The sequence below is a fragment of the Nelumbo nucifera genome, chromosome 1, assembly GCF_055504915.1.
Source record: "Nelumbo nucifera cultivar China Antique chromosome 1, China Antique-T2T, whole genome shotgun sequence".
Classification (NCBI taxonomy): Eukaryota; Viridiplantae; Streptophyta; class Magnoliopsida; order Proteales; family Nelumbonaceae; genus Nelumbo; species Nelumbo nucifera.
In genome coordinates this window covers 182645907-182668445 of record NC_142649.1, presented here as the reverse complement: position 1 = coordinate 182668445, position 22539 = coordinate 182645907, and the positions used below count along the sequence as shown (strand labels likewise).

At 41.5% G+C, this 22539-nt stretch overlaps 1 protein-coding gene across 3 annotated transcripts in view; it reads right to left on the bottom strand.

Annotated features, from left to right (window-relative positions):
- LCBK2 (Diacylglycerol kinase family protein) overlaps positions 1-19954 on the bottom strand; it is a 29992-nt gene extending 10038 nt beyond the window's left edge. For all 3 annotated transcript variants that reach the window (XM_010263036.3, XM_010263035.3, XM_088895519.1), the window contains exons 1-4: positions 19422-19954; positions 19248-19324; positions 13054-13107; positions 12885-12944 (exon numbers count right to left, since the gene is read on the bottom strand). In XM_010263036.3, the coding sequence (XP_010261338.1) occupies positions 12885-12944; positions 13054-13107; positions 19248-19324; positions 19422-19575 (345 nt within the window). In that variant the 5' untranslated portion in view covers positions 19576-19954. The remainder of the gene's footprint in view (positions 1-12884; positions 12945-13053; positions 13108-19247; positions 19325-19421) is intronic.
- Positions 19955-22539: the final 2585 nt, after the last annotated feature.

The window sequence follows — 22539 nt, the reverse complement described above, 5'->3', positions numbered from 1 at the left end:
AATCATTGTGAGCTCGCGCGCTTCGTATTCGCCTGTAACTTGGTTGACCACGAGCTGGGAATCACTGCAGATAACCATGTGCTTTGCTCCAACCTTGTGCGCTAGGTTTAGCCCGGCTATCAGTGCCTCGTACTCCGCCTCGTTGTTGGATGCCGCGAACTCAAAGCGTAGTGCGTATTCCAGCTTTGTTCCGCTCGGGCCGCATAGCACTATTCCAGCCCCGCTGCCTTGTTGGTTCGAGGAGCCATTTACGTGAAGGATCCAGGCCTCCTCATCCCAGTTCGCGCTTGGTCTAACCGGGAGGGATGCTACACTGGCTGCTACTTCACGGGGTTCGGACTCGTTTGGCTTGGGAGCTCCGAGCTCGCCCGAACTAGGGATCTCGGGCTCGACCGGCTCAGGGGCTTCGAGGCTAAACGTGCATTCTGCGATAAAATCTGCCAAGGCTTGGGCCTTAATGGCAGTTCTTGGCTTGTACTGGAGATCGTACTCGCTGAGTTCGATGGCCCACTTCGTCAGTCGGCCGGAAACCTCGGGTTTGAGTAAAACTTGTCTCAGAGGTTTGTCGGTCAGGACGATGACGGTGTGAGCCTGGAAGTACGGGCGGAGTTTCCGTGCTGCTATCACCAGTGCGTACGCTAGCTTTTCTATCTACGGGTACCTTGTCTCTGCTCCCTACAAGATTTTACTAACATAATATATGGGTCGTTGGACCCGGTCTGCTTCCTTTACTAGTACCGAACTGACCACCTCGTCGCTAGCCGAGAGGTACAGTTCTAAGACTTCGCCTTCCTCGGGCCGAGCTAAGGTTGGCACACTGGCGAGGTAACCTTTTAGCTCGTCAAACGCGAGCTGGCAGTCTTGGGTCCATTCGAACCCTTTGCCTTTGATTGCTTTGAAGAAGGGTAGGCAGCGATCTACCGACTTGGACATGAAGCGGCTTAGAGCGGCTATGCGGCCGTTTAGCCTCTTAACTTCTTTTACTTTCCGAGGCGGTCTCATATCTGATGGCTTTTATCTTGTCCGGGTTGGCCTCGATACCGCGCCGATTGACAACGTAGCCTAGGAATTTGCCCGAGGTGACGCCAAAGACACATTTGTTGGGGTTCAATTTCATGCTAAACTGACGCAGGATTTGGAAGACAGAGTCCAAGTCTTTTATTAGTTCTTGTGAAAACCGTGTCTTGACAACCATGTTGTCTACATAACACTCTATCTTTGTGCCAATCAGGGGCCGAAACAGCCTATTTACAAGTCTTTGGAAGGTCGCCCCGGCATTTTTTAACCCGAAGGGCGTGACCTTGTAACAGTATAGACCGAACTCGGTTATGAAGCTGGTTTTTTCCTCGTCGGACTGGTCCATCCGGATTTGGTTGTAGCCTGAGTAGGCATCCAGGAAGCTTAGCAATTCATGTCCCGAGGTCGCGTCCACTAGGCGGTCGATCCTAGGAAGGGGGAAGCAGTCTTTCGGGCAAGCTCGGTTCAGGTCGGTGTAGTCGACGCACATGCGCCACTTGCCGTTCGCCTTTTTCACCAGCACAGGGTTGGCCACCCAGCTCGGATAATGGACTTCCCTTATGAAGTCTGTCGCGAGGAGCTTCTCGACTTCCTCGTCGACTGCCTTCCAGCGCTCTGGGGCTAAGTTCCGTTTCTTCTGTCTAACGGGTCTGACTAAAGGGTCATTGTTAAGTTTGTGAGTTATAAGACCAGGGTCAATACCGGGCATATCGGCTGCGGACCATGCAAAAATATCTAAATTTTGGAGTAAAAACCTTACCAGTTCGGTCCGTAGGGGTTCTTTGACGGAAGCACCAATCTGGAGTGCGCGAGCTGGGTCTGTAGGCGAGGTTGGGATCGCGACTTTTTCTTCTGTGGGCGAGGCTCGTTCTTCGCCTTGTTCCGCGGGCCGCTCCAGATCGAGGTCGCCGGCCGCCTTGGTCTTTCCCTTTAGGGCGGCAACGTAGCACTTGCGGGACTCGAGCTGGTCGCCCCGCGCTACCCCCACACCGAAGTTCGTAGGGAACTTCATGGCCAAATAGTAGGTGGAGACCACCGCCCGCAGGGTATGCGTGATTGGCCACCCTATTATGGCATTGTATGGGGAGGGGGTCGTGACCACCAGGAAGTCGTGGTTGAGTCTGACCGCACAAGGCCACGTGCCGACTTCCACAGGCACCATTATTTTTCCAAGGGGCCTGACTTCCTCTCCGCTGAAGCCCACCAGGGGAGTGTTTGCGGGCTTTAGTTCGCTCCACGACAGCTATAGCCGATCAAACGCTGATTTGAAGAGGATGTCCGCCGAGCTGCCCGAATCTACGAGTACGCATCTAACCTCGAAGTCGCTGATCCTTAGTTTAATGACAAGTGCGTCATCGTGGGGGTAGCGAACTCCTCGCGCGTCGTCTTCTGTGAAGAGGATTAGCTCTTCGGTCTTTAGTCTTTTTGGAGGGTTCCGCTCCTCGAGGACCGCTTCGCGAACTGAAGTCCAGGCTGCCGCCGATGTACACCCCGCTACCACCGAATCTCCCACAATTACATGGATGTTTCCCCGAATTGGCCTCTCTACCGGAGGCTGTCGCTGCAACGGTTCGGCAGGCATGCTGCTAGTTTCGGGGGCGTCCTTTTCGTGCTCGCCTGGCCGATCCGCTTTATTGCTATTATTGTTGTGCTGTACAAAGTTTCTCAAGTATCCGCGACGGATGAACCCCTCTATTTCGTCTCGAAGGTTATTGCACTGCTCGGTTCTGTGACCATGGTCCCTATGGAAACTACAATACAAATTCTTGTTTCTTTCGTTTGGATTTCCCTTTAGGCGAGGTGGCCATTTCACGTACGGGGCGTCCTTGATCGTCATTAAGATCTCGGTCCGCCTTGTGTTCAGTGGCGTGTAATCCGTCCGAACTGGTAGGGGAGCTCGGAACGACTGGTTCGGTTTTGGGTCCCGGGCCGGGTTTTTTCGGTCGGCTGAGTTAGAGGGCTCGCCATCCCTCTTTCTTTTCTCATTTCCGCCCTCGGTTCGTTGGTTGATTTCCTCCTCCGTCCTCATGAACTTGTCCGCGAGCTTGAGGAACTCGGCCACAGTCGCGGGCTGGTTAGCTACCATGTGCCATTTGAACTCTTTGTGCGTCACCCCTCTTTTTGCTGCGGCGAGCTGCACCGCGGGGTCTAACCGCGATATCTGTAAGCATGCTTCATTGAATCGTTTGATGTAGCCCCGTATGGGTTCTCCTTCCCTTTGGACTACCCCGAAGATGCTTTCCTCTGCTCTGGGGCACCGTTTGCTGGTGACAAAGTGTGCAGTGAAGACCTACACGAACTAAGCCCAACACTTTATCGACCCGGGGGCCAGGTTCCTGTACCAAGTAAGGGCTATCCCCTTGAGGGTGGTGGTGAAAGCCACGCACATGCATGATTCGCTGGCTCTGGCGAGGTGCATTTGGGACTAGAAAGCGTCAACGTGGTCGTTGGGGTCAAAGGACCCGTCATACTTGTTTAGAGGCGGGAGCTTGAAATCTCTGGGCAAGGGGACTGCCAGGAGTTCTGACGCGAGGGGGGAAGGAACTGAGAGAATCGGGGCAACTCCTACCTCGTCCGAGCTCGTCTCGCCTTTGCCTCTGAGCTCTGACAGGACGCGGGTGGCGGTTCGTCGACCTCGACGGCGCCTTCGCTGCTGAGTGGGCCTTGTACTGGCGCTGCTGGCCTCCGTGTTGCCGAGCTCGATGGGCCCGGAGTGCTGGTAGTCCGCTGCTGCCAGTGCGCCGAATCGGTTTTCCACGAGTGGGAACTCTAGTTTGGAGCCCCAAGGTGCCGATCTCGCGGGTGAGGTTCCCGACCCGCCTGCGAGCTGCGAGGCGGGGATGACTTTTCTCTCTCCGGCCTGGGTACGAGGCCTGGCTGTTTTGGGGGTTCTGGGGCCTGGAGGCCTTTCCTTGGTGGAGGCGCCCATCCTGCGGAGAGGCCTTGACCGGCTTCGGAGCAGGGTGGCGAGGTGGAAGTAGTGGTTGGTTCGGTGGCAGTTGAGGGAACTGTTGTTGATAGTGATACTGGGAGAGGTTGTGCAACACTTGGTGCTGATGAAGCTGGTGTTGCTGGAATTGTTGCATCTGGGCTTGCATTGCCCGCATGCACTACATTAGGTCGTCCAACCAATTTTGGCTAGCTGCCAGGGGGACGGCGGTTGGTTCAGTGAAGGTAGTCTCGATGGGGAGAGGAAAGGGGATGTTTGTGGCAGGTAGGTTTACAGGCGCCACTGCTTGTGGCGTATTCAGATTGGGAATTCCGTCCACCGAGAGGATGGTGAACTGCCCAACACACACCACGGGAACTTGAGGCTGTTCCCCGGTGGTGTTTGTCTCTGTGCCGCGTCCGGCGTTGCTGGAAGAGGCCATGAGTATTGAGTTTTTCAAAGAAGAAGAAAGGGGTATGAGAGTTTTGGAGGGAGGCCTTTTGAAGCGTTCCCACAGACGGCGCCAATTGATGATGCACAATCCGGCCGATCTTAGCTGTCAACGATCTTGCCTCTGAACTGGGTGGCAGGGACCTGAAACGGAGGGAGAAGAGAAGCTCCGGGGAGAACCCGGCGTAAGGGCTCCGAAGCTCAAGTTAGAGTCTTTCAAAGGCAAGATAGACCAGATAGCGCAAAAGTTAGCATACCTCATTCTTGTGGGGTAGGAGCCTTTTATAACCACCTCGCGCACTCACTTCCAGGCTTCTGTCAGATCGGGCATGATTACTTCTGAACTCCTGCCAGTTCGGATGTCATTTCCTCTGGCCGGACAGAACCGCCACTGCTCCTTTTGTCGGAGCCGTCTCTGCGGCTAGTAACGACGGTGGCAAGTGGCGGTAGCAGGAGGGCGTTTGAAGTGCGGCTGTCAGGCATCAGATCCCAAATCAGTCAGGTGTGTCGCCCTTGGATACGGACGTCCTTGGTGTCAGGTACGTTTGGTCAGCCTGGTGTTTCGGAAGCGAAGTGTTGGAGTGGCGAGCGAGATGTCTTGAGTTCGGTTTGGGGAGTGTTCCGAGCTGCCATGGGCCAGCTCGGGTCACAGCTTTGTGAGGCTTGGGGCCCAATATAGTTCGTGCTCCTTGCAGGGAGCTCGAGTTCTCAGTAGGGAGCTCGGGTTCTTAATAGGGAGCTCGGACTCCCTGTAGGGAGCTCGGACTCTTGGTAGGGAGCTCGGGCTCCTTTTAAAGCGGTCTGGTGAAGTTCGGGCTCAGTAGTGAGCTTGGACTTGCTTTCGGTGCTCGCTTCGGGCGCTCTACTGTCCCGAGTTGCTTGTTTTCGCCACGTGTCGGGTGATTGCGAGGTCGGGTCAAATTCCCCTTCATCAAAGCCTATGATCAACAAATGCTAAACAGACTACCTATCAATGTTAAGCCTGTTCCAAGAAGTTCAATCACATGACAAATATCTCCAAGTAGGAAATAAATAAGAAAAGGGGCACACACGTGCTTATAGGCATGACGATTAGCTTCTTTTAAGGTCTACAGTTGACTGTGCAGCCCATTGATTCAATACCTAATTCATGTCAGAGTTTATGTTAAACAAAAATTACTAGATTTTTTTAACTTTTTAATTTGTTTTGAAGGACTTGCATAATTTTCTTTCCGTCATAACTAAAAGAAAAATTTACAATTATTGCAACTTGGGATGAAGAAACCTGAGTAGGTTGTTTGAGATGAAGAAACCTGAGTAATTGGAAGAACTGAAGCTGGAAAGTTTGAGAGTTTAAAATATAGTTATTTTCTCCCATTGTCTGCATCATTCTCTCTGAGTGGTCCTGGATTGGATATTTGTTAGATTTTGAAGTGGCCTGGAGGCAATGAAAATTCTTCAAATTGGGTACCTGATCTGAACCATGGTTTAAAATGTCCCTAACTTCTTTAATATTTCCATTTCCATGGGTAGTGACACAAAATTTTACCGGAATTGACATATTACCATGTGGAGTAGAAGATAGTTTCCACAACATATTTCCATTTCCACTTCATGGGTAGCAACATAAAATTTTATTGGAACCGACATGTTCCCTAGTGAACACTACCAACACTATGTGGAGTACAAGAGATAGTATTATAACATAAGTCGGTGACAATATTGTAGGCATGTGGAGTAACAATGTTATTGCCTGCCAACAGTAGATATGGAAATACCCATAAATAGCTAAAAGCAATCATCTTACAAGTCTTTGCCATCAATTTGTCATCCTTTCTTGGTACATAAGTATTCAATTCAGCTGAACCAACAAACATGTATTTGAACTATTTGGGTGTATATGTATCCTGCTGCACAATTCTACACAGTCTAGGGCCATATCCTCCATCTTTTTTTTTTCTTTTGAGGAAAATGTAAAGAATTATATTACTCAAAAACAAATCAAATCTGCACAACAAGGAGCTGTGTAGTGCCCAAACAGATCTGTACATCTTTTAATCTGTATATTCTGTGTGCATAGATACAGAAAGAGCTCCAGAGTAAAAAAAGGAGCTATAAGGCCTATTCCTGAACAATGTGTGTTCCGACCCAAGAATACAACCTACCCCAACAACCTTTCAGTAAATTCTCTTCTGTAAGTTTTCAAACAGTCTTTTGTTCCTTTCCATACATATTGTCCAAACTACTAAAGCTGGTCCTACTCCCCAAATAACCTTGCCTTCTTTAGAAAGCCCTTTCAGCTGCCAACTCCTCCATCTTAAAGCATAGATTTTTTTTTTGGTAATTAGAAGTACTTCAAAATTTTCATTAATAATAAATAAACACAACTAAACAAGTGGTTCACAACATTCTGACCTTTTATTAACAGAAAAACGCAACTATGTTTTACCATAGATTCTCAAACTTCAATTTATGCCCAACCCATCTCAGTGAACTTTTGTTCAACTTATCAGGTCCCACTTATGCAATCATTTTTTTCCTGAGGACAGGTAAAGTATAGATTGAGTAGAAAAGTTTGGATGGCCTACTTTGATATAAAAACTGTAAAAGAAAGAGAAGAAAATGTTTCAGCTGAAAAAGAAAGAGAAGAGAGATAGAAGAGAATGGGAGAAGCCAAAAATTAGGTCTGGTCGCCTCTTTCATTAGATTATATACTCACAAATAAAACAGGGTACAAAGACAAGTATGCCCCTGGTAAGCTGGCTACTTGTAAGAACTGAATAAGCACTCTTAACTTAAAAAATAAACTAATGGACCTAAGGCCCAATAACTCCCTAACTATATTATGTAAATATAAACAAGTAATATCAGCCCAAAAATCAACACTCCCCCTCAAGTTGGGAATAAATGTCACACATTTCCAACTTCCATAGATCATGCTCCATCTTGTTTCTTGCAACACCTTTTATAAGAACATCAACAAGCTGCAAGTTAGATGCAATATATGATAAGCAAACTTCTCCCGATGTCACCCTTTCCCTTATAAAGTGTCTATCCTTCTAATATGCTTCGTCCTATCATGCTGAACTGGGTTGTAAGCAATGTTAATTGCTGCTTGATTGTCACAATATAGCAGCATGGATTCTTTAGCCTCAACTCCAATCTCCCCTAACAAGGAACGGATCCAAAGGAGATATAAAACACCATGTGCCATGGCTCTGTATTCAGCTTCTACACTTGACCTTGCCACAATTGTTTGTTTCTTACTTTTCCATGAAACTAGATTACCTCTAAAAAGAGTGCAAACCCCTAATGTAGATCTCTTGTCATCTAGACACCCTGCCCAATCAGCATCTATGTAAGCTTCTAACTTCAACTGTCCATGGTCAGCAAACAATATACCTATACCTAGGTGCCCCTTCAAATAGGAAAGTATCCTGTCAATAACCTCCCAATGTTGAACTCGTGAAGCATGCATGTATTGACTCACCACACTCACTACATAAGAGATGTCTAGTCGTGTCATACATAAGTATAGCAACCACCCCACTAACCTCTGATACCTTACAACATTCTTCACTAGTTCACCTTCTGAAGCATTTGCTTTCCAAGTTGGCAACCCTCACACTCCAAGCCGGACCAACTAACAAACTCAAACAATTTGAGAAACAAAAAGTGCAAAGAAGAAAAAGACAAATGCCTTAACCGATTATGCCAAAGCATAACCTGACTCACTGACTCTGACTTAATGCTCCTGCTAACATGATGACTCCGATGACTGGGAAGCACATCAAGAAGATAGATTCCATTCACCTCACAATCGTCCTCTTTGATTCCAAATCCTATAAAACACAATGACCAAGAGAAAATTACTAAACAGTTCAAATTCTTTGTCAAGATACTAACAGATAAAAGATTAGTGCTCAATCTAGGAACATGAAGAACAGAAGGTAGGGTAATGGTATCAGTTATCCTGACAGACCCTTTCTTAGCAATGGGAACATGTGATCCATCTACTGTGGAAACTCTATCTCTGCCAAAGCAGAGGTGATATGAGGAGAAAATGGTGGAAATATTGGCCATATGTTCTGAGGCTCCTGAGTCTATAATCTAGGGAGGTCCCCCCTTACCTATAGTGGATACATAATTTGTAGTGGGATGTGAACTACCTATATACGCAAACAAAGTAGAATGGCTACCTCCCGATCCACCTGCGCCTTGTTGTCCACCTAATAATGAGTTAGAACTGGCTATATCCCTCTGATTCAGAAACTGCCCATATCTCTCCAATTCAGCCCTCATTGTAGCTGCTACAACAGACTCTAAAGAGGTCGTAGTAGGTGGCCTTGATAAATCACCGGTCACTGCCATATTCACATCATTCTTGTTTTTGAGCCATCCCGGTACAAGGTGGCTTCAAGCAGGTATCTCTGGTATGTTTAGGTTTCTTATAGTAGTCACAGATTAGATCATTCTTATCCTCCTTCCTCAGGTCATTTCCATCCTTGTCCCCACTCGGTTTAGGCTTCACTGTGCTAACCATGGCTGACTGTTTAAGGCATGGGTTCCTCATCATCACATTCCTCCTACTCTTCTCTCTAGACACAAAGGCATATGCCTGAGAGAGAGAGAGAGAGAGAGTTACACTATCTCAGGAAAGAATATGTTGTTGTGCAATGTCATACTCAGGGTTAAGTCCAGCTAGAAACTCAAAAACCATATTCTTCTCTACCAGCTTCTGATAAGTTGTTGCATCTTTGCTACTTTCCCAAACCACAGTCTCCAAATGGTCTATCTCCTACCATAAGGTTTTGAGGGCTGAAAAATAAATAGCAACAGACTTATCTCCCTGCCTAGTAGTAATCACCTGGTTTTTCAACTAGTAGGCTCTAGCAACATTCTCATTCTGTGAATAGGTTTCTACTACTCCTTCCCAATAGTTGTGTTAGCCCATAAAAAGTTCTTACTAATATGGGGTAACATGGAATTGCACAACCAAGTCATCACCATGTAGTTCTCCTGTACCCACCGGGAGTAGTTAGTTTCAGGTTTCTTTTTTTTAGCGGTGACATACCTCAATTTCCCACGAGCACAAATGGCATTCTTTGTAGATTGTGACCATTCTACATAGTTTGTACCATCCAACTTAACTACAGTGATGGTCCCGGCCCTGAAGAGGTCTCCAACACCTCCTCCCCCCAAATCTCATTTCACCTACAAATTTGTTTTTAACTCCACAGCCCTCCATAACTCCCAAAATAGATTAGGAAATCAATTTGAGATGAAAAGAAAGGTATTTATCTCCTTTAGAAACCTCAAACACCTTCCTAGTACCCTAAAAGCCCCTCCTTCCAAAGATTCCCTTTTCTGTGGGAACGGGAGAAGAGAGAGAAGAGGTTGTCGCTCCCTCCAGAGACCTCAAAAAAGGTTGGGACTTGAACCTACCCCTTCAGAAAACCTCAAGGAACCTTAGAAAACTAGAGCGCCACTTCCTAAGTCAAAATTGAAGAGTCCTACTAAATCAGGACTCTCCCCCTTTCTCCAGTCCTTCCCAATTTTGGTGTTAAACCCTAGACCAACTACAAGGGATTGCAAATCCACCAAAAAAATCCAAAAACTGGGCTTACCTGAAGTCTTTGATCAACCCTTTACTTCATCATGCAGTCGGTTGATCTAGGGCTGCATGGAGCAGCTCAAAAAAAATCTTTAAACTTGCTCTGATACCAAGTGGAAAAGTTTGGATGACCTGTTTTGATATAAAAACTGTAAAAGACAGAAGAAAAGAAAGAGAAGAAAATGTTTCAGTTGAGAAAGAAAGAGAAGAGAGATAGAAGAGAATGGGTGAAGCCAAAAATTAGGTTTGGCCGCCCCTTTCATTAGATTATATACTTACAAATAAAAGAGGGTACAAAGACAAGTATGCCCTTAGTAAGTCGGCTACTTGTAAGAACTGAATAAGCACTTTTAACTTAAAAATAAACTAATGGGCCTAAGGCCCATTAACTCCCTAACTATATTATGTAAATAAAACAAGTAATATCAACCCAAAACTCAACAGATTGTATTAAATCAAAATGCCAAGACCCATGTACAACAAGGAACTGTACATTGGGAATACACAAAGATGAACAGAAAACTGATTGCAGAAACAGAAGACTCTTGTCAAAAAAAAAAGTGCTATTATGCTCCTTTAAACAAAAGACAACCAAGAAAACAGCATTTCCTTGATTTTACCTGCCATTTTATTTTCCTCACAACTCTTGTTTTCAAAAATACAATTCATGTCAACAATCTTACATAATTGGGATGTCAAGTTGAGTAGGCTTTCCAAGTGACTGATGAGTTACTCGCATCCTAGATCTCTTAAGCCCCTCTTAAACCCAAGATTCCACATTAAAGGTAGATTTAGGCTGCATTTGGCATTCCTTATTTTAAGGACTTATCTCCTTTTTGCAGTTAAAACGCCCCTATGAACACTGAACTTTTAACTGCAAAAAGGGCATGTCTTAAAATAAGGAATGCCAAATGCAACCTTATTAGAATCAACAAAGAAGGAATAGGTATGATGAGAAGAAACTTTACTTGTTCCTAGACCACTTTGAGTATTTCTTGCCCATAAATCCTAGTCATTCCTCCATTCATTTCTTTATCCTAAAATTGATCCATGTATTTTTGTCCTAGTTCCATTTATCTCGAAGTCTTTTGATTTTAAAGTATCTTTTCATTGTTCTTCTAATACTGCATTTATTCATTCTCTAATAACCTCAATCGTGCTATTAGTAAACAAGTTAAATAAAACATTAACTGTTCCTAAGCGAGTTTGAGTATCTATTGGCCATAAATCTTATCCATTTCTTCATTCATTTTTTAACCTTGTTGTTACTATGATGAAGTCCGGCATCCAAGAGATGGTGATCCACCATGGGTCGCAAGATGAAAAGGCAAGTTTGACTAAGTTGACAGGATATTTATTAAGGACATCTTGACATGCACACGGACTGGGCCAAGAAACCAACCACCACGAAAATGTAGAACCAAGCGTGAAAGAAATCTCTGAGCATGTTGAACTGAGCAAGGCTTGGTAGGATGGGGAGACTTTGGGGTTGCACCACGTCAGCCCACATTAAATGACTGGCAAAGCGAGTAGGTGGTAAGCATTTATGACCAGCATGGTGGCACCAGGGCAAGATCCCCAATGGAGACAAAAAACAGGATAGTACAAGATACTACAAGAACGATCCCCGGAACAAATAGGGCCCTAGGGAATTAGATGTAATAAGAGACTCCCAATCCCACCTGGACAAAAAGACAAGACAGAGAATCCTTTCTATAAAAGGATCCCAGAGGGTCCTAGCAAGGGCAGACCAGAAAAGAAGGAAAGGGGGGCTAAGGGGTTACCATCAGTCTCTCCCGAAAAAGACCTTGGTATCCAGTTCTACGCTCAAGGAAAGAGGAGGGCTCACCCTCGATTTGTTGCAGACGGACCAGGCCGTGCTCGTTATGATAACCCAGTCCCAACCAGCCTCTTAGATTTCAACACATGGCTCAGGCACAGGTCTGAACCCCAACAAACCTAAAACTGGTTTTTATCAATAAAACTAAAACTGGTTCATGCATTTACTTTTTTTTTTTGATAAATGAGAGTAGTTTTATTAATTCAAAAAATAGTAGTACATTCAGCCTAGGAAGAGGCACGAGGTGTTACCTCCCCCTAGGACTGAGTCATAAACACTAAACAAACACAAGCCTAAAACACAGTTACAAAGTGGCCCAAAACAGATCTCCCCTTGACACCCCTTGCTTGGCCAAAGAATCAGCCATTGCATTTGCTGATCTGCTGACCCACTGAAACCTGACTGAGATATTCCTTGTCAGCCATTTAACGGTTCATGCATTTACTATTACTAATTGACTAAAAACCTCAAAGATTAGTGAACAATTTAAACAAGGTGAACTGCTATAAATTTGTAGTCAACCCATCCATTTTTTTTTATCAATAACACTTTCATTAAATCATCAATAGAAGATTTACAAGAGGAAGACAAACACACTTATCTTCCAAGAGCAGCAAAGAACCTCATGAAAAGGAAAAAAAGAAAGAAAAAACACACTATAGTTACAGCTTAGCCCAAAACAGTGAATCCCTTTCTGCCCCTTGTTTAGCTAATAGCCAACCCATCCATAACCAATGCAAAAGAAAATCTATGTGCAAATCTTATAGGCAAGACCCAGGCCAACTTGAAGAGTTACAAAAACTGTCTACAAAACATAACCTATGTGTACTCACTTCACCCAAACAACAGAGATGGAGCAAAAGTTTTTAAATTCCAAAAAGAGTTACTCCTGATGAGGGGTGGGGAGCTGTCGCACTAGAGCAACACACACCTATCAACATTCACCTTATGAAAAAACAAATACAATCAACAATGAGAAATTCCCGGTACCATCCAATTAAGCCACAGTATTGTAACAACATCTCCTCAAAACAACATGGAAAAGCATCCCATACCTCATGGAGAGTACCATCACCTCCAACCGCTATCACACCATCAGCCCCTTCCCGAATAGCCTGTGCATGCCATTAGACCATTCAAAACAAAGCAATTATAAAAACAAGTTTAAAAGCCCCTTATCTGAGCTAAATTCATCCATATTTTAAATCAATGGAAAAGATGTACCTCCCTCGTTATGTCGATAGCATGAGAAGGACCCGAAGTAAAAGATTCACATATCTAGACACATTATAGAGAAAAGGTTAAGAAATAAAAATGCTATTAATTTCAATAAGGCATCAACCAAAAATGCATAACATATTGGAAAATATATCAGTTTCCAGAAAAGGTTCGTAAAGGAATAGTTGTCAATGCATCATATAGGCATTGACTGGGTGACAAGTCACCCACCCAAGCAACAAAAATTGCAAGGTGGCCACCCTATATAACATTATTACCAAAGATGTGCTTTATTTTATTTATTTATTTTTTGGATCAGCAATAGATGTGCTTTATTATCATATCTGTTAAATTACTTAAATTGTATTTTATTTAAAACATCATGCATTACATATATTACTTAAATTTGTTTCAGGGTTTTACATTGAAACATAAAGCATTAAAGGGATTTGAGATAAATAGAAAGAAGAGAAGAGAAAGATAAAAGGAAGGACACTTTGCTTTTTCCTTCCTTTTTGTGATAACTGATAACCCCTTTCCTTCTTTTGTTTTCCTTTTACAATTTACAGTTACCCTCTCTTAAATCTTGTATTAGTAAAAACTCGTTTTACATTGTTCTTGCCCGAGGAATCATGAAGATGAAAATGACTAATTATAGCAGAATTCAGGGAAAAGGGGTTACCCCTCATTTAGAGGCTTTCATGTAGCTCATCTTCCTTGATAGTGCATATGGATCACCTTTATAATGAGGGGGATACAACTCCACAATTGCTGCACTCTCCACTATGTGCAAAGCCTGTGGGGAAGTCAATTCACCACTTATTCCAATTTATCTAGTCATCTCTTTTCTTTGGGAGTTTTACCATTCATAGTTTTAGATATCCTAATTATTCCCTCCATCAATGTGAGATTTGATTCTTTTTTCCTTTCAACTTTGGTAGTAGGGATACTATCTTATGGTCCATGTTCTCTTTTGAATTTGTTGGGTTGTGTGAAAGGAGTGGAATGGGAAATTATTTTTGATATCCTAAAGATGGTTGCATTAGGTTGGCATCTAGCATTAAAACTTTTGCCAAACTCTTATGGCCATGGATCCTAACTTTTGCCATGGCATTTCCTAGAAGCGACACACTATACCTTAAACCGAGTTTGGCATCAAATGGGCAAGGGTATGCTAGGGCATTCCCCAGAAGAGACACATCACAACTATGCCTGGTTGTGCCAGAAAATGAGCAAGGATTCCCACATCCTTTTGGACAAGGGTGGGTAAAGAAGTTAGTCCAAGAAATATGAATTCGATTAGCCACTTGGAATGTAGGAACATTAACAGGAAAGACTATAGAATTAGTAAAAGGATTAATATTGAATGCTTATAAGAAACTAAAAGAAAGGGAAAAAACAAAGAAATTGATGGCAACAAATTATGTTACATAGGAGAAGTAAAAAATAGAAAGAGATTAGAAATTATAGTAGATAAGGATCTAAAAAAATGAAATTGCAAATGTTAAAAGAATTAGAAATAGAATAATTTTAATTAGACTTGTTTTAGGTGAATTCATTAACATAAGTGGGTTTACAAGAAAACTTAGAAGGACCAATCGAAGAAATTCTAAATAAAAATGAGATTTTTATAGGAGGGAGTCTAAATGGGCATATGGCCTAAAGAAGTGTAGGATATGATATGGTACATGGAGAATTTGGGCTTGGGGAGAGGTATAAAACAAGAGATACAATTTTAGAATTTACAATAGTTTACAATATGTCTAAAGTACACACATGTTTCAAAAAGAAAGATAATCGCTTAATAGCATTAAGTGGATTAAATATAAGTCAAATAAATATTTTCCTTACTAGGAGAATAGAGTGAATGATGTGTAAGGATTGCAGCATTATTTCAGGGGAAAGCTTAACAACACAACATAAATTAGTGGTGATAGATGTATATCAAGAGAAATAAGAAAAAATAAATGTCCAAGAAATTAAATGGTAAAACCTAAAAGGAGAAAAACCCACATGTTTTAGAGACAAGCATAGCAAAAGGAGAATGGAATTTAGATGGGAAGATTAAAGATACATGGCTCAAAATGGCTAATTACATAAATAAAAAAAAGTAGCTAAAAATCGTTTTAGGAGAATTTAAAGGAAGATGGCAAAGTAATAAAGAAATTAGGTGGTGAAATGAAGAGATTCAAAATATAATCAAATTAAAATGAGCCAATTATAAAAATTGGCAAATGACTAAAAATGGGGAAAGCTTAAACAAATTAAATCATAAATTAAAAAGAAAACAAGTGAGATTAAATTTAAGGAATATGATGGTCTCTACCACAATTAGGCACTAAAGCCTCAGTTTGGGAAGAGTGTAAGTACAAATATATACAGTACAAATACAAGGTTTGCACTGTACATATTTGTATTTGCACTCTTCTAAAACTGAGCCTAAAGAGGGGAAAATGGAATTTATAAACTAGCAAATATGAGAGAAAGAAAAGACAAAAGATTTGAACCATATTAGGTGCATTAAAGAGGAAGACCAAAGAATCTTGGTAAAAAATGAAAAATCAAGAAAATAAAATAAAAACTATTTTGAAATTTTATTAAATGAATAACATGTAGAGGGTAGTAAAGGAGGAAAGATTAGTAACTCTAATAGTGTTAAAAAAGCATGTACCTTCATAAAATTAGAATTACTAAAATGAAGGAGGCGTTAAATAAGACAAAGAAGGGAAAGGCATTAAAACAATATGGGATTCTAATAGAAGTGTGGAAAGGTATGGAATAGATAAGCTGATGTGGCTTGATATTAACTATTCAATAAGATAATGAAAGAAAAGAAGATGCATGAAAAAAAAAGCATTATGGTGCCTATATTTAAGAATAAATACAATATACAAAGTTGTGATAATTATTGTGGGATTAAACTTATGATCCAAATCATGAAACTTTGGGAAAAAAAATAATTGAGCAAAGGTTACAACATGGGAGATGAACCATAGGAGCTATCTTTTTTTTAGAGGATTGATAGAAAATTTTAAAGAGAATCAGAGAGACCTTCACATGATGTTCATTGATCTAGAGAAAGCATATGATAAAGTCCCTTCCCTAGAGAGGTAATACAGTGGGTCTTGGAAAAGGAGTGCTAAATAGGTATGTGGACCTAATTAAGGATATGTATAAGGGTGCAACAACCAACATTAGAACATATTCAAGAGGAAGTCCCATGGTTCTTGTTGTTTGTTGATCATGGATGAGCAACTATATTATTTTCATGACTCTAATACGCGCATCCCCTTCTATAGTGCTTAAGATATTTCATGTTTTCAAAATTGCCATGTGGGTGTAGTATTGTAGGATACTGAGACAAGTATCAGCTTCCTTACCATAACTTTTGGTTTGATTTATGTTTTGGGGAAAAAACTCTCTTATATGTACATCCCCCCATGTACACTTTGTCAATATAATTATCTTTTTCGAAAAAAAAAATTACTCCAGTATGTATAGTGATGGCAATTTTCCTTGTCCCCATTGGGTACTCGACCTCCCCAATCGAGTATAGGGATTGCTCTGGCGAGGACGAGGATAGGGACAAGGAATAATTGGGATACCCAATCGAGACCGAGGACATAAATGGGAGTGAAATCCCCACTCGAGCTGCCAACCCGTTATATTTTAAATTTTGAAAATAGTTATATATAATTACAATAATGCCACTACATATATATATATGTTATTTTCTAGTTTAGTGTTTTGATATGACCCAGAAACTTCACACACAGTTCTCAGACTCACAGCAGAGTTCACACTCGAACATCAACAAAAGAAACTAGTATTCATTCAGCAGAAAACATTAACAGTTGGTCGGTTCTTCGAGAGACCGCCGACTCTCACAAACACTCACAATATTCTTCACTCAAAGAAAAACATGCCACCCCCATCCCCCAAAGCCCCTTCTTATACTCTACTGATAGCATAACTGACTCCCTCTATAAATGCCCAGCTGGCCTAGTTATAAATGCCCAAAAACTCTTCTTATTCATAACTGACATAGCAATAAATGCCCCAAGACTCTCCTTGTTCCCTCCAGCTATAATTGCCCTCATGTGATTAATTGTTCAATTATTTCCACCCCCCCCCTTAGCTGATTGTTGACCTTTCCTCTTCCTGGCATTAATTGGGGCCTTCATGTTTTCTATTTAGTGTTGTATGTTTAACAAATTCAACTTCTATGTTATCTTGGTGACTTACTCTGTTTTAGTTAGCTATAGGTGTTGGATTGTTATTGTTGTGTTGTTGGAACTTTATCGTGTGAAAAATAATGACATAAAGGTTTATCCATCATGCTTTTTTTCCAAGTGAGATAGGTCACCCAAACCCAAAATTGAAGGTGGCTATTATGGTGTTATGCGAGTTAGATTTCTATTCAATTCAACTCAAATAGATGTTACTAGATTAATGATATTTTTCTTTCTTTTAAGTAAATCTTTTTCCCAGTCATATATGGCTTCTTATGCCCTTCAAGCCCAAAGCAAGCTTTTAATTAAAACAAAATTAGGGTATTCAGAACCCCATGAGGAACCCACCTCCATCAAAAATCAGGGATGGAATGGAGGTTCATTTTTCTCCCCGACAAGGATCAAGGACGGGGATGGGGAGTATAATCCCCACCCTATTTCCATTCCTTATGTATCCTTTGATTTTGACACTTCAAAATAATGAACAATAGTATTTTTCCAAGACAGTTGCCTTAAACATATAACTTTTTTCTAGCCATGGCATCTCAATAGAATGTAGAATTGCACGCCACATGAAACATCATCCTGATTTCCCCAGATGTCAAGAGCCATTTGATAACAGCTGGAGTGGTTGAACTAAATAAATTATGGCTTTCTCCTGTAGCAAATAAGGAGACTGTGAGTAGAGCTGTCAATGGGCCTGGTCTGGTTTGGGATAGGGTGGACCAGTCCCAAAACAATTATTAATCAGTTTTATAAGACAGACCCAGAATTGAACCAATTATTAACAGGATAATCAGGTCTGACCTGATTAGACCCGATTATACTTGGAATATTGCTAAACAAAAATTATTTCATCTACTGTTTATGAAATTTACCCTTTAGACATAAAATGTAACAAAAATTACAAGAAAACCAGGAGACCTCTATATATTATTAACTATATAATCAGTTTCAGGTCTTAACTCTTAATTGGTCTGGGAGAACAAAACCAATTCCAACCCAATTATTAATTGGGGCACAAACCAGAACCAAAACCAACATAATCAGTTCAGTTGGTTTGGTTCTGTCAGGTAGACCTGACCCATTGCAGCTCTAGTTGTGACTTGTGAGCTCCTTAGTGGCTGAATCTGGTGTTGGGTTGATTATTGTAACCTCGAATATTCTATTATTTAATTATTTTATCCATTACAAGACAAAGAAATGAATCATTCAGTTAGACACTTCATCTGTTATCAAACAACCCCCTAGTCTTGTTACCTCAAATTGCCATATGATGCATATAGTGTGTCGATTATGTCCTACTGTTTGCCTTGGTTCACTGTCACAACAGTTTGTCCTTAGATATCATTAGAAAAATAAATAAACATGTCGAAGTGATACATTAATCTCTGAAATCTCCCAGTAATCACAAACAAGCTCTAATACAAACTTTTAGCCTAAGATTAGTGACTGGTTTGATAATTTACTATTTAGACAGGCCAATAGGAGACAAAGAATTCGTCAATCATATCTGGAGACAAAATGAATCAATAAACCTACCAAGAGAATGAATCTCGACAGGAACTGTAAAAGAACAAATTTAAAAAAAAAAAATGAAAACTGCAGTATTTCTAAGATGTGTTTCAGTTTAAATTGTCATCCAAGCACTAGTCCAAAAAGCTAACCGAAAAGGAAATATTGCGTGCCCAAGAAAGTTGAATAAAAAAATGCAATATAATAACGAAAACAATTTCCAAAGAAGTCTTCAAGGATTAACACTAAAAACAATAAGAAAAACAAATAACATAGATAGGAAATGCAAATTGTGGAGTATAAAGAATACTCTCAAGAGAAGAATTCACTTTAAACGATGTGATAACAAAAGAAGGATCCCAGAAATTCGTGCTCAAAAGCACCTAAAATATAGAAAACCACTTAAACATTATTGCAAACCCACACCAAAACTAATGAAAAGGGCATACTCACATTATAAACTCCATCCAGACGAGACCTAAGATATGGAACTAATTTCTTCCACTCTTTACCAGTCCGGCCATTTGCGCCTGATTTGGAAGAATTGAAGAGATCAAAAGTTTCTAAATGCTGGAACTTCATCAAAAAAAGAATAGCAAAAAGGATGGCATGGATATAAGAGTGTGCCTTTGGGGTTGACGACGAAGACGATGTCGCCTTTGCGGGTAGAAGCTCTCCTGTAACTCGTACGATCAGTTGGCAGCTCCGACGCCATGGATTGCTCTGCCTTGAAAACTAAGGGTTTCGACACCGCCAATACTGCTATCCTGTTAAACACCATCTGAGCTTTCCCTCTTCGGTGCTTCACAATTCGAAGAAAATGGCTTTACTTTCTCACTTCGTTACCACTGTAATTTTTTTGTATAGACTGTCACTGTATTTCTTTAAGGGAAATCTGAATTTTGATGAATACCAGCTTATAGAGTCGGACATTGTCGACTCAGTCCTCGGGGTGGGATCTAACTATCTAAGCAAAATGGCTGGTCATTTCGATATCAATCTCTCAAATTCATTGCCAAATGCCAAGTATACAGAGAAACTCTTTTTTGTTGGAACTTAGCCTTAGCCCCAGACTTGAGAGAGTTGGGAACTTGGGATCTCTTGGTGATCCAGACTCACTAACTCGAGTCCGGATCTCCTGCCTACGTTTATAATAGTCGCACATGGAGAACACCTCATCCTCCGCGTAGTATTATGAGCGGGGAGATGTTCCCGATTCATGGGGGGTGGTGTATTGGGAATAGGCATGGGCAGGGTTTTTGTGGGCAGGAGATCCGGAGTCCACTAAGTCACTATGCATTCATTCACACTGATTCACAATATTGTACGTATCCATGGGATGCTCCTCACAAAGGGCACTTCACAGGCACATCTGTTGTGCATTGGAAGAGACCGGATCTGCTCCTCACCAGGGCACTTTACACAAACCTCATATGCACATCCTACCATGCATTGGGAACATCTCTCGTATTTATAAATTATTATTCATGGGAGATATTCCCAATGCACGATGGATGTGCCTACGAGGCACCCCTATGTGAGAAGCAGATCCTGTTCTACATTGGAAACATCTTTCCGTGAATAATAATTTATAAGTACGGAAGATGTTCCAGTGCACGGTAGGATGTGTATCAGGTCGGTGTGAGGCGCCCTATTGAGAAGCAGATCCGGTCTCATATCCATGTGACCCTGACCCATGCCCAATGGAACAGAGATCGGCTTTAGTCAGTGCAAGTCACTGTTCACACTATTCAAACCGCCTCTCCCAATCTTGCATTGAGAATATCTCCCCATGAAATAAAGCACATAAGTAGGGAGATATTCCTAGTGCAAGGTTGTAAAGGGTGTTGGAATGGGTTTTGCACTGATTGAAGCTGAACTCAATGGAACACTAAGCCTAGTCACTCATGATCGGTTACAAGGTTTTTAAAATCGAATCGGTCAAGGGTCCGATTCCTGGGTTGAATAGCTAAACCATTCGAACCGAACGGATGGTCCATTTTGACAAAAAATTAAAAAATTTAAAAAAATAAAAACAACCAAACCATTGAACAATTCACCAACGGTTTTTGGCGAAATAATGGTTCTGGGGTAAAACAGAACCGATCACCTAATCGATTCCCAATTTTTCCGATCATCATCTGGTCCTGTCCGGTTTTGAAAATCATGATTGGTTACATACCTCGTTAAACAACCTTGTGAGCAATGGATCAGATGTTTTAAGGCATCACTGGAAAAGTAGGCTATTCTTGTATCGATCACGGTTCAAAGTAATAATACATCCTGATACGATGAAAGGGGGTTATACATACTTTGAACCTCGTGCATGTCTTTTTCTTCTTCGTTTTTTCAGGGAAAAAAAAAGCCTTAAAAGAAGTTGTATCAGCCACTTGTGTAGAAATTTTGAACCCTAGTGCCAGTGGGTCTCACATATATCATGTAATTAATCCCTAAGGCTGCATTTTGAAGCGATATAAATCAAGAACCGATGTTTACATCAGTTTGGTTTTTTAGGTGTTTGAAAGGAGCGTGTTATTATGATCAACGTAAAACTCTATCCCGGTTCAATTTAGTGTGCGTTTGGATGGAGTTGAGTTTTACGTTGATAACTGATGTAAAACCTCATCATGACATAAAGTTTTACATCGATAATCGATGTAAAAACTGCATCGATTTTATCGATATAAATCTTACACTCTTCCACCCATTGTGTTTTTCAAAAAGCAACGTCACTTTCACGATTTTATACTGATCCCAAATGGAGCATTGTGTTTTGGGATTGGCCAATACAAATTTGTAAGACATGTTTTTTATATCAAAATGTCTTAGGTGGATCAATACAATTTGTTGCTTTCACCTTAAAATGTCAAATTAGACATTTCAACTCTAAACGTCAATGATTAATCTTGTACATTAATTTTTTTAAAAAATGACTCCCTTATACGAAGTGATAATTTAAATTTTTCACCAATTTATATTGATCGATCCAATGTTTCAGGAATAAACAAAAATGGTACCAAACACAATCTTTAACTCAAGTCTAACATATAACGCCTCGTTGTAGTGGGGTGGGGGACATGCACACAAAACTTCATGTTTGCCTATGCTACAAATTTCATTTGCATAGGTGAAAATGTATGGCTTCGTGAGGTAAGTTGCTCCTATTTTGTCCCCACTCCTAGCGTCCCAACTCAATCAAAAGAAGAAATGTGAGATAGATTGCTTGAAAATTAATTCTAGGGATAGTGGTGATAGTGGAAGTCTTGTGAGGGATGGTAATGGACTTCTTCGTTTTGCTTTCTTTAATTACCAATGTTTTAAAAATCGATACAACTGAATCCGCTTTGGCCACTGATTTTGGGCTAATGGTTTAACCATCCGATTCTAAAAAATGGTCAGAAACCGTTGTTCAAATCAAATAGGTCTTTTTTTCCAAAAAACTGGTTAAGAGTCAAACGGAGCTGATCGCCGAGACGGTGGCTAGTGCACCTGCCTAGCCTTTTACACGTACAGAAAAGTTATGCAAATCCATAGTATTATGAATTTCACTGTTCTTCACTCTCTACGCGAAGGTACCCGTTGTTCTGACACTTCAGCCAATGAAGGTATTGATAAGTGATAATAGAAGTCACGGAATCTAAGCACTAGCGGAGGGGTTCCTGCTTAGCAGGGGTTGGAATTGCAATATTGTCAAAGCCGGTCTCTCGCCAAAAATCGTTGAATCAGTCAACGATCCATTGGCCCA